General features: G+C 40.6%; 1 protein-coding gene across 1 annotated transcript; it reads right to left on the reverse strand.

Moving 5' to 3' along the window:
• Positions 1 to 691: 691 nt before the first annotated feature.
• CISD2 (CDGSH iron sulfur domain 2) lies at positions 692 to 7991 on the reverse strand. The gene is made up of 3 exons (XM_066317861.1): positions 7839 to 7991; positions 2058 to 2269; positions 692 to 1047 (listed from the first exon to the last, which is right to left on the reverse strand). Exons 1-3 carry the CDS (start codon positions 7939 to 7941, stop codon positions 958 to 960), a joined length of 405 nt encoding a protein of 134 aa, XP_066173958.1. The 5' UTR covers positions 7942 to 7991; the 3' UTR covers positions 692 to 957.
• Between the last annotated feature and the right edge of the window lie 5444 nt (positions 7992 to 13435).

Below are 13435 nucleotides of genomic sequence, written 5' to 3' on the forward strand. Positions count from 1 at the left end.
TTCTGAAACTGATATACTGTTTTATGAGAGAATGAAGCACTTGAGAGTAATTAAGTAGAAATCTAGCAGTTAAGTAAGTAGTAATTACCTGCATTTCAAATTAAGCCTCACCACAGCAACATTCCGACTTGCCTAAATAATAATTCTGAATGAGTAACAAGACAAGAGAACAGCTCAGCTCTGCACCCTCGGTTCTGTCTCTTAAGCCATTCATCCCTTGAAAACTCCCATTGCAAGAAGTAGTGACTATAATGCAAGTGAACTTGCAGGAGGCAAATTTGTTTCCTTACTATCAACACAGGGCCCAAAATACAGGGGTGATGTTGGTGGCTGACCTGCTCAGTAGTTTGGTTTATATATGGCCTGGAATATATATGGCCTGGAACTGCCAGCACTCCACCTGGGGCGTTTGTCTGAGCTGGGCTGCTTTGTCTAAGACCAACAAACTGCCCACTTAGGCACCACATAGGCCAGGCCTTCAGCTTGCATGATTTAACACTGATCTGCTGCCTATATTCACAGAGGAAGTTGGTAAATTTTTCTCCCTCACTTAAGTACATTTAAATTTGTACCTGAAAAGCAAAGTAAAACATGATTCCTCAGCAGAACAAACTCAGCAGAAAAGTGCCTTTAACATCACTTGAAATGGAGACATTTTTTATAACTTTATGTTTATACAAAAAAGGCTTAGTTGTAGAAAGTCAATTTATTCTTGAAATAAACGACTTATTTACAAAGATAGGTACTTTACAGTTTTACAAAGCAGGCAAAATTCTTCTCAGAATAAGGTACCAAAACAGTGACAAATTCATCACTGTCTAAATGCAGTTTATTCCAAAAAGAAATCTACAGCAATCATGAAACTAAATCATACCAATCACATAGTAAAACGCTGTCCCTTGCAACTACAACAGTATAAAAGACTTTTTATCAGTCATGATCTAGATTAAACATCTGCTATACTTCTTTCTTCTTGAGTATTAGTGGACCTACATTATCTCCTGTTAATTCATTGTGCTTGTTGTGGGAGCCATCACAGACAGGAAACTGGAAAAAAACCATAGACAAGGAATTAGCATAATTCTATACAGCAGTTGCATGATGATTTCTGTATTTCTTCCTGCACCCTGAGTGCTCTGATAATGTTGCTAGTTCCTCCTGTGATGTCCTGGTTCAACATCAAACTCCCTGCCTCCTATCAGGCACAGGACACTAAGGAAAACAAACACTGTTAATGGGTAGCTACCATTTGTGAGATCCTAAAATAGCAGTTCTTAGACACAAAGTCAGGGACAAAGCCTTTTCCATGAAAGAACAGCAAACAAGGCAGCTATCACAGCTACAAATGGATTTATTGTAGACCTAGTAAGAGTGCTCTTAATAGATTTAGTCATTTGCAACCAGAAAGTACTTTTTCAAGAAAAGCTGAAATAAGTGGCTGAAGTGATTAGTCCAAAGTGAGAATAGCTGAGTAAGCTTCTTCAGTTCAGGGAAAATTTTTGTTTTTATTAAAAAAGGAAAGCTTTTGGTCCAAAGAGAACAAAACCAGAGTGTGGTAAGGACATTCAAAACTGAATCAGGAAATGAAAACTGAGGCTAGATGAAATAAACTCATTTACATGTAGCTGATTTGGGGGATATGGAATATCCCAACCAGTCATCTCACTGCTCTGGACCAGATGGGAGTCTCCCTCACCAACACAGGCCCAGCCTTATTTTCATTCTAATATGAACAATTTTCTAAATATTATTTTTTGCAAAATAAGAGTCGTTATCTTTTAATTAGTTGCAATGTATTTCCAAATAGTAAAACAGGTTTGCTTGGTTTATTCTACTCAGGTGTGGTCACTCTCTAAATGTTTCTAGAAAAACCCTACTGTGTTACTTTCAAGTTTCTACAGTTGCTTTCTTTATGTAGATAGGTTTGTCCCATTCTACAACATTCAGGAACATGTTCCAACTCCAGACAAAGGCAACAGCTCAACACAGAGCAACCCACCACCAGAACATTGATAAAAATATGCAGTCTTTAATCCTGCAGTAGCACAATGTCTTACCGTCTTGGAACGCCAACACCTGCAGTAAGCTTTAGTGAGGCACAGATCTTCAATGTTTATCTCATTCACTACTTTGGGATTTTCCTTCTGGATCTTGAGGTTAATCAAGCTATCCTTCTGCTGTTTCTTCTTGGGGAGGAAGGGACGAACAGCAAGGTACCCGAGCAAGGCCAGCACGCCCAGGAACGGCAGTAACCGCAGCCATTCTGAAACTAAAGATAAGGTGGGATTTAGGGCGGCTCCTGACACCACTCCGGGATAGTGCAGCATCAGCTACTTCCAAATGGCTTAGGCTGGGGGGATGGAATGGGACTGCTCAGTCAGCAGGGCCCTCGGGGTGGACGAGATTCCATTGGTGAGTCTCAAGGAGAAAAAAAAAAAAAAAAGACATGAAGTCCTAGGATTTACCCCAGCCAAAGTAAAAATCCGACTCCTAGAATTTAATCTGATATTGAATTTCATCACTCTAGAAGATGATTCAATGCAAGATAATGAATACAAAACAAATAAAAGATTTACTGAAATGGGCAGCCCTAAAGCACTGGCAAAACCTTCACCAATCTTTTTGGTTTTATTTTTTAGACCTTTGTTAGCTCAGAGATCTGCAACCTGTTTCTACAACATAGAGAAAGAAAGACACTGAAGATCAGTAGGTCAAGTCACAGAAAATTGCTTTTTACCAAGGTAAGTAACTACTTTTGAGTACAGGTAAAAAATAAAAGTGTCCACTGCAGATCTGCAGGCCCTGCTACATTATTATATATCTTCTAGACATACTGGTGAGAGAAGACTTACTGGACCTTTTAAGAAATGCATCAGTAATTGGCATTTATATATATATATATATATATATATAAAAAACATAGACTATCCATATACGTAAGGTGGACCCACTTTTCCCGTAAAACATGCTGTGACAATACTCCAGTACAATTTAAATACCATGGTGCACTAAAATTTAAGAGCATTTTTCTAAATTTCTGGAGAATATATTAAATCTAAACGCTCATACAGAAGGGAGTTTAAAAATATTTTAGAAGCGAAAGAAAAAAGTATAAAAGCTGGAGCACAAATGGCTGCACAAGCACTTTTTAAGACAAGACACTAATCAACTTACTCTTCTAAATTATTTTTATGCTAATACTTCTCCAGTTAGAATCCAGTGGATTTTTCTTAAGGATCTGAATTTTCTGGAACCAGACCATGTAATGAAAATAATTTGTGGGATTAATTTTTTGTTCTTTGTTGCCCTTGATGTGACAGCCACTTTAAGTGCATTTATCTGGAAATGTGTTAAAGCTGCATAAAAGCTCAAGGCACTGCAAGAAGTCTCAGCAGTCATTTCCCAACTGTACCTGCAGCAGTCTTTACACACCACAGTCCACTAGATTCACCAGTACTCACTGCACTACATTAATCTCTCTGATGCACTTTCCTTAGCTCCTCCAACAAGCTGCAAGCCCTAAATAATAATGGACACTGAGATACTTAAATGTTTTCAGCTACACAGAATCAGGAGTTTCCTGGAGAGCAGTGCCTGTTTGCCTTTTCTATCATTACTTTTCCAGAACACTCCATCAGGAATCCAAATGCATCTGAAGGACTGACTTGAAGTGTACTTCAAAAGAGAGGAAAAATATTTGGTCACTGAAAAAAAAAATTCCAAACTTTATATTTAACCTGACTGTTGGTAAAAACGTGGATTCCTACAAATCCACTCCTCTGAACTCCAAGACAGAACAGACATTCCAAGAGGCACACCAGGACCAAGGGCATCTATCAAGTGTGTGGTGAACTGGGCTAAGACTGACACAGAAGGACACATCTAACACTCTGGTACAGGATCAAAACCAGAACAGTGGTCATGTCTGTGTATTACTCACAGCCAGTTGGGTTCACTTAAGTGGAAGAGGAATATGACACCTATAACCTCTGAGAAGGGAAATTCGAAATAAACATTAATAGGACATACAAGGATATTATTTAGGATAGTAATTATTTAATATTTGTACCAAGATAACTGCTGATAAATAGTTTTGTCTTCACTAGCCAGTAAATTCTTTGCTTACTTTTAATCTGGGAGTCTCTGGACAGCCCCCAGTTATATTCATGTGTACACTAATCATAAACTGGCGTGTTATTGCCAAATGACTGCCTGAAGCTCTTACGTTTAAACGGAAAAATCAATGTGATAATGTTTTAACGCACAAGATACAAGACACTGTCAGAGATCTTTAGGCTGGGTGAGCAGGGATGGGAAAAACCTTCATCCAAACTAATGCAATGATGTCTTCCTGCAAGTGTGGACTGCTCTGGTTGTGAAGCCATTCATATCTTTCTGAAGCAGAGGTAGGGCCCTTCACAAGACTTTTTATTTTCCCAGCTGACAACTCAGAATTCAGCCATTACTCTGATTCTGGAGATTCTTTATCAGTTCTACTGCATGAGGAGAGGCAGACTTTGGAGACAGAAATGAAGAGTAGTGTTACATAGAGACCAATCCCAAAGATAAGTCCTGGAAAGTATTGGAAACCAGAGAATTCTAAGAAGCTGAGGCTGCAAGTATTTTCAAGGAGAGGTTGTCTTAATTTTTAATCCGACAGTAACATGTCCAAAACCAAAAGAAACACATACACTATGAACAAAGGTACAGACCAGCCACTGAGAGGAAAATCAAAGCAGGTATTCCCTGCTTGTCTTCCATCAACTACTCCTTTCGTATCTTTGACTTATGTGTCAGCTACTTTTTGTGGAAATAACCCAATGCAGACCCAAAAGCAGCTTCTTAGAGTAACAGCTCAACTGCAAAACAAAATTTTAACAAGTATTAACTACCAGTCAAAAGGAATATTGGAACTGTACTTGTATATTTTCTGATTACATTCTTCATGCATTTACTATTTACAATTTACATTCTCTTTACATTTACTAATTTACTAATTATATTCTCTTCAGAACTAATAAGCAGATCAATCCTGGTTTTGGTTCTTTGCTATTTTGAGGTGAATGTCTATGCCATATGAATGACATCTTCCAGGACAAAAAGCAACGCTGGCATGAGACAACACTGTTCATTTCACTGAACTTGAGAAGGGAAGGCTAAAGAAGCAAAGACAAGACACTGAAAGAGGCTTCTGAGCAGCACAGCGTGATAATTTAGATATCCACTTTCAAACCTAAGGTCAAACATTCTTTCCTTCCTCTTGCTGCTTTTACCTTCAGGAGGTTATGTGAAGGTTACATGCACTGGACGTTAACAGACTTTCTCTTCAAACATGCAGTTTTTCATTCTGGTTTCATAAGGTCAAAACAGACAACAGGTGTTCAGATCTTTAACCAGAACACTGTACAATATCCTATAAAAAAAACAAGGTGCTCCATATACTTTTGGTCTGTTGTTTCTACAGCTGATGCATGACAGGAATTGAAGTTGCATCTGTCTGCAAGCTAATGAGAGTTAACAGAAGCAATAAAAGAGTTAAGAAAAGACTGCACTGTGCCAAATCTGGATTCTGGCCTGCATTTGCAAACAAGGTCTATGCTGCCCAGTGTATCATAGTGCTGGTCCCTGATAAAATTCAACAGATGCCAATAAAGGGCAAATATTACTGCACTTTAAATGTTTTTAGACCAATGTTATTTCTCACTTTCCAAAAAGAAGCAAAGTATGTCAATTGCCAAATAATGCACTTTGTAATTTGTAATACTTGCAAACACAAAAGGGAACATTAATTTTCTCTCTTGTCTAACAGTCTTTCCCTAATGATAATTCACTGCAAAATAACCTCAGGACTGGGAATCCCCTGCTCTTAGAGGATTGTAACTTTAGGACAGGACAAAGACCACAACAACATGGAAGAGGCAGCACTTGCTCAAGCAATTTTCTCAAATGAAACTTAAGACTGACAGCAGCTCTGCGTGCAAGTAAGTACACGACTCCTCACTGACCAATGACGTTTCAATGACTTTCAATAACCTTTACATGCTGAGATGGTAATTTTTTAATTTAAGTGCCTAGGATGCAGTGTCCTGCAATATCCTTCTCAAAAATCTCACTGTGTTGCATCTACCCTATGCCATAACTTGAAGCACATGTACAGTTTTGCTTTTTTCTCTTCATTTTCATTTATATTCACCCTGGGAGGAAGATGTATAAGCATGGCAGCAGATAGTAGTCTACCTTGCTACTGAAAAAAAAATTAAAATGTAAGAATGTTCTCTCTATAGCCATGTATTTTTAAATATACCTTTGTCTCCCGTTTTTAGAGTCCATCAAAAAAGATCACTAAGAACTAGAGGCAGTGGAGTTTTCAGGTATGCTCATTAAATCCTACCAGTTCTCAAAAGCAGTTTCTGACTCAGCTCCTTCTTTTACTTTTGTTTAATATTTTTGAGACTGACATTTCACATGTTTGGTCTACACTTAAGAAGTCAGTTGTTTGCTTATTGCCCTCTCTCCAAAATCGAGGAAGTACCTCGAAGTCAATGGGGTAAATAATGTGAAAACAAAACAGTTCTCCCCCACTGATCATACTATGTAAAAACCCCAAAATCTTGATTTTGGTCTACAGACCAAAAAAACCTTTCAGAGGTTTTCAGAATAAATCACATTACTACTACACATTAGGAGTACAGAGACTGTACAAATAGAATCCTGTTACAGAAAGACACAGTTAGACAAGTGAAGCAGTAAGATACTAAAATATTACTAAGCTTAACAAATTTTAAGACAAGCTGTGGTTACAAAGGCAATTGGCTTCATTAGGAAACTGCCAAATACTAGAAATAGGAGAAGATGCATTGTTCTGTAGTTTATGTTCCCTTACCTCCCAACTTTGTAGCAGCTGAATTTCTATTTGGTAAATATAATTAACAGCTTTTTCATATGAGAGAGTAGTTGTGGAAGAACCATTAAATCAGAAGAGATCTGATTATTCCTGAGGAAGATAATGAGACTTGCAGTTCACAAGCAGCATGAACATGCTGGGAAAAAAAAAGAAGTGCTCAAAGCCAGCTTTAAATAAACTGCCTGTTCTAAATTTAACAATTTTCCAACACTATTACAGTCATGGTGTTAGTGCTGCAAGATATTAAGGTTGATTCTGCACTTGGATAACTTTTTCGACTTCTACTTTCCTTGGAGAGCATTCCTTCCTTCCTGTCACCGAACTAATCCCGTCACCGTACACTGCCTGAGGGCCCGCCTGTGTTATCACCGCCGAGCCTCAGTGTGCGAAGTACTGAGCACCCACACAAGTCGTCACTACTCACTTTCCTTTCTTCTTCATTCTGTGACACGGCTACAATCAATGAACTGGTGTTTCTACTCCCTCACGCAGAAAATACTTAGATAAATCTCTAAATTAGAAAAACTACCCTAACTATATGTATTGTGGCAGGTTCCCAGAAAGCGGTTTCTTTGGTTTAACTCGGTTCAGACGCTGTGAAGAAGAGGAAGAGGCTGTGCTTTAGGCCTCTGGTTAAATTCCAATCCGTCTCGGCGCACGGCCTCTGACACCCCGGCATTGGTTCCCAGAGGAATTTCAGACGCGAACGTTTTATTCCGTCCCTGCACTTCATCTGACAGCTCCCCCTGCCCCACACGGCACCGACACCCGTCGGGTCATCCCCCTGCTGCAGCAGTCCCAGGTTTGGGGTTCCCCGTTCTGTCCCGCGGCCGGGAGTCAGCCAGCGATGCCTGGAGCGCGGGGTGCGAGCCGATCCCAGGCAGGACCGCCCGCGCCGCCGGGGCGGGAAGGGGGTCCCGCTCCCCGCGCCTACCTGTGAGGCGGATGAAGCCGCCGACGCTCTCGGGCAGCGGCAGGCGCTTGAGGTAGGCGGGCAGCTGGACCTTGACGATGCGGGCCAGAGTCTCCAGCACCATTGCCGGCCGCTGCCGCGTCCCCCCGCGCGCCGACCCGGGATGCGCCCGCCGCGCACGCGCCGCGGGGTGGGGCTGCGCACGCGCCCTCACAGTCGGGCCCCCGCGCGCCGCTAGGGGGCGCTGCCGGCGGCGCGGGGAAGGGCGGAGAGTTCCCGCCGCCAGGGGGCGCGCGGGCGGGGAAGGGAAGGGACGGGACGGGACGGGACTGGAAGGGCGGGGACAGCTGGGGACGTCAGGGACCGTAGGGAATGATATATGGCTTGTGCTTTACAGGTGTTATGTAATTACCTGTCATCAACCTGCTGCATTCAAGTTGTATTCCATGTTGATGGTCTTATAAATATTGAAGTAAAAAGACTGAAAATTTTTCTTCATGTGAATGAGGTAGGATAACATGAGTGCTGAGAGGTTTAAAGTTACAGGGAGAGGCCCATCCACCTCGTGTTTGGCAATAATTCGCACAGAACAACACCTATCACTTCCAGTTGTTCATTTGTTTGTTTTCACTTCATTGTTGTGTCTAGGAAACTGGTCATTTTTTGTCATAGAAAATCCTCTGCAGAGGCAGATGAAAAAGTGGGAAGCATGTAGCTGTTCTGAGTCAATGTAGACAATCCATCCAGACCTGGAGACTCTAATGTTAATCCCTTGGTCATTACAACACCATTTGGTTCAAGGTGCTTTGCTACCCTAAGTGATCTATCAAGTGCTAATAGCACATAGCACAAAGCATGTGAAGGAAAGCTGAAGCAGCGCAATCCTACAAGAGCTGTCTCCTTCCTTACATGATCCTGACTGAAGCACAGTTCTCCCTCCTCCCTCAGCATACTGAAATCCCACCATATCTGCCCAAATCAACTGCACTTTTCCTGCTGAAAAATGTGGGAAGGTTAGTTTAGGATAAATCCAATTCATTTGTGTTTCTGGTCTATTACTTTTCTACCTCTGACCCTACATTAACATTTCCTGATGAATCATCATCTTTAGCTAGTGAATATTCCTGTAATCTCAAAGTATCTAAGTTCCCTACCTCACCTAAATTTATCAATGTAATGACTGTGTCTGATGTCCTAAGATGATTCCTTCTTTTCTAAGCAGATGCTGGCTATTAGACAAGATAATGAAAGAGTAAAACACTTGGTTATTCCTGTAAAAAATGATATATCAGATGTCATGATGGTACCTGTGAGACTTTCTGAGGGAAGAATACATAAGGTAAATAAATACTCCATGCTTAATTCAAACAGCTTCACACTGAAGTAGAGAACCTCTGTCCTACCCTCGCCTCCCCAAATTCTTCTGCTCTTTCAGCCTTCTCGGGATGCTGGGAGCACAGCTGACATTTTGGGGAAACTCCTGAGCCCTGCTGTGCTGCCTTTGATCAGTGCTGCACTGCAAGTCCATCTGCAAATGTTGCAGAGAGGAATTGCTCTCCCTGTACCCCTCCTGTTGTGTAAGGATCAGCTGACATGAGTCATGGATAGGTTTGGTATATCAAAGTCTGAAAGTCATAGATTACGGCAAACCTATAAAGAAAATGAAACCTGAATGAGATGCTTAACCAAAGCAGAAGGGAAAAGTGGTCTTTAGAAATTCAGTTTGAGCCAGAGCACAGGAGATGTATGTTCACCCTGCAATTTGGCTGCAGACTTCCTGTTTGCTTTAGGGTGGAAAATGTAAGCTTCAGGCTTGCTCAGTACTGCAGGAAAGAACAGGGGTTTACACATTAATCCATCTCCAGGGACCATATTATTGCTTCAGAACTTAAGATTAGTCAACATTAGGAGATTTAGCAGGCAAGTGACATCTTCCTTCTGTTACATGTTTAACACCCTAGGTGGACATACTTATTCCAGAGGCAGATTGCTTCTTCAGGATTTTTTCAGTGTATTTTTCAACTCAAATATCAATATTGTTTGGCATCTGGAAAATTCTCTCACTTTTTTTAGTGGGGAGGGAGAGTAACATGCAACAATTCATTCTTGTATATTTAGTTTCAGTCTGTGAGCTATTAAAAAGTAGAGATTGCCTCTGTGTGTTTCATGCTAAATTTTGCCACTGAAACCCTGGTATTGGGAGGATATGTAGAAGTTGCTGTAATAAAAGAGCAGCACAAAAAGCCTAAACATAGATACTTGAACAGAACCTAGGTCACTGTATGGAGAGATGAATATTGCTTTCAGCACTAGGTATCCTCTATCACAGGGATTTTTATCTAGCAAGAACATGACAGATAAAATGGAGCATGGAGCCCACATGAAGAGATCTCCATCGTTAGGGCTAGCTCAGGTCTTTGACATGGAATTCCCCAAGCATCACCCAAATGAGAACCAGCCCATGCTTTGATAAGAATGGTAGAAAAGTTCGTGGTGCAAATGAGTTTTGGCAGAATTTGTTTTTGTCACTACAACATCGCTGCACTGGTCCAGTTCACAGCAGAAATAAGATCTGCCTTCAGCATCCACAGCCTGGCTGGTCCTGGTCCAACAGACTGAGGATAGATGAAAAGGATCTGTTTGTGTTCCTCCTTCTGTTACCCTTCAAAAATTGCTCCTTTCCCCTCTGCCCTTAATTCAGCTGTAAAATGAGATAATATTTACTGGTCTGTCTAGAACATGTGAGATTTGCAAAGGAGAAGAACATATATAAATTACATTTATTTATTTTATTTTACCAAGTATATAACAGTAAGGATAAAAGATAGTATCTTCTGAGGCAGCAGACACACTGTTTTTACATCAGTAAAACAAGCCTAAATAGCACAGTAATTTCCTCAGTACTCTTTCATGGTAATGAGCTTTCTATCAAGAGGATGTCTGGTGTTGTTTCAACCCTTTTCTTGGAATTGATATTACCATTTCCAAACTGACCACCTGGAATAATCTCTGCAGCAGGCTAAAGTACTACTGCTAACTAAAAACTACACTCTCACTGAAGGGCTGGCTTCTGTGATCAGCAAACACAAGTCTCCTGTTGAGGAGGAAGCTAGATCTCTCCCTTGGAGCTCGAATCATTTCACAATGGGGTGTGAAATGCTGTTCCTGCTGTATGCAAAGATCTCTCTCTCCCACTTCCCCAAAAGCAAGCACAATCATTACACCCCAGAAGAGCTGCAGGGACTGTGATTCACTTCATGCAATATCTCCATCAACTAGCTATGCAGCACTGTCAATATCCAGCTATTAAATAATTTCATCTCAAAAACTAAGCAGACTAGCTTAAAATTGGACATAAGACCATGTAAATACAGTTACTTTCCTGTATTTTATGCACAAGAACGTTGCAAGCAAGTTACAATTGGACTGCACACAGGTTAGGCTTCTATTTCAGATTTTTACATCCAGAGGTTTAGTTGCCCAGAGGAGAAGGCTGAGACAGTTGTGCTTTCACTTGGCTCTGGGACCTGGCACCTTGAGTGGCTTCTGCTGGTGTTTACTGAAAACAGCTACCTGTCCATGGCAGGCAAAGTGTTCAAGAGAAAAATAAGTTAAGGAAACAAATCACATTTGTAACAAAATCAGTAGGGTAATCCTGTGATAGCATAATGTTCATATTATAAAATTATTACTAAAATGAGCATGATATTACTTTCTAATCTAGCTAATGTCCAAGAATTTTTGCAAGGTAACCATTATGTTTTGAAAGGAGGTGCTATCATAATTGCCTAAGTAACTGCAATGTCTCCCTAACAGCATGTATTATTGTTGAATTTTAAAAATCTCTGCAGCTTAGAATGGCACTTATGGTTGGAAATTGTAGAGAATTAATTTTGAAAAGAATTAAAACAAGAATATAAAGAAAAATGGCAAGACTTCTAAGAATTGCATCAGGTTCCAACATGGCAACTTTGTGCATGAGAGAACAGAACAATAGACACTGATTTTATTTATTCAAGAAAAATGCCATGTGTTGATCACTCTCAGCCATGGGTTTAGCACTTTAATTACATTCTCTCTCGCTACTGCTGGGGAGTGGGAAATGTTACCCATGAGTTGGGCATAAAACAAAGTTGAATAAATCCCCAGCTCAAGAAAAAATAAGTGTATTCAGAGCTAACTTCCCAGATATCCCCAGCCAAAGTCCAGTTACTTTCTACTTGCATTATATGGGTTTTTCCAGGCTGTAGCTGTCTTTTTATTAACTGGTTATAGTGGGAGTGGTTTCTACAGCTACTCTAACAGTTGCAGGAATAGCAGAAGATGAAGCTGTGAATATCCACTCAGTTACCCTAAGCTGAAATTGCGTTTATTTAAAACATAGAAAGCAATAAGTTGTATGACACACAACTGTTGTAAAAAACATCAGTCAAGTAACACTAACAATGCACAAGAAAGTACACAGTAAATTTGATATTGCAATGATTTTAAATTTTGACCCATTGCACAAATCACCCAGTCTTTCCATCCACATTAGGTAGCTGATCCAGTACCTACTGCTCATGAAGATCCAGAATAATCTGATCACATACAGACTTGCATAGATTTGAAACTTCATTAGCTTCCAGGGAACTGCTATTTCACAAGTTTTGCTCAAATCAGAACAAGTATCCTTAGGATTCACTAAAATGTTCATAAGAGACCAGATAAGTTATTGATTTGTAGCAGGTTCTGCCTGATTTGTTGCAATAAACCAGACTGCAAAATCTCCAGATTGTCCCCTGGGAGGAAGCTGCAGTGATGGAAAACAGATACATCCTCCCCTTCACTAAAGGACTTACAGAGGACAAAGCTGACATGATCTGGGAAGTACACACTGTTAAATGAACAGATGTGAAGTAAAACCACTATCAAAACACTACAAGCTGTGCTCATGATGGCAATTCTGGGGACAAGAAGCTATATATATATATGTCAGTATATTCTCAGCAGCAAACCACTCACCTTTTTTAAACTGCATTGATGAGTGACGACTGTCTACTCTTGAGGATATCTACATCTGAGGATATATTTTTTCCCTTAGTACTTTACTCTTGGCCTAAGAGCTGTCACTGAAAGATATTTCCTTCATTTTGGAAGGCAAAGGTAAGAATGCCACAAGATTAATTCCTGTGACGTAGTAATGTGCGTGCTCTGGTAACTGGCTAATTATAGCACAGAAAACTAACAGCTTTCCTGCTGAGGACAGAGTAGATGATCTCTGCTATAGGACTGCACTCTGCTCTTAAGTTCTTCCTGTGTCACAATGCCCAGTGGCACTGCAGTGAAACAGCAGTTTGCCATCCCTTCGCAGACGGCTGGGCAACAACAGCGCTGAGGAGATTTCTGAGCCTGGCTCCCCTTTTCAAGGTTAGCCAGGTCTGGCACTGGCAGTAACCCATTCTGATTCTCCGTCATCTCGCAAGAATAAAGAGGAGTAAAAGAAAAACCTCAACCCCAAAACACCATGCCTCTTTAATTTAGACAAGTGTATGTCCAACAGATGGAGATGAAAGCAAGGAAAAAGTGGCTATCTTGATTCCAAGGCAATGACATGGAATAGTATTTCAGTTGGTAAA

Source organism: Sylvia atricapilla, chromosome 4, assembly GCF_009819655.1.
Source record: "Sylvia atricapilla isolate bSylAtr1 chromosome 4, bSylAtr1.pri, whole genome shotgun sequence".
NCBI lineage: Eukaryota > Metazoa > Chordata > Aves > Passeriformes > Sylviidae > Sylvia > Sylvia atricapilla.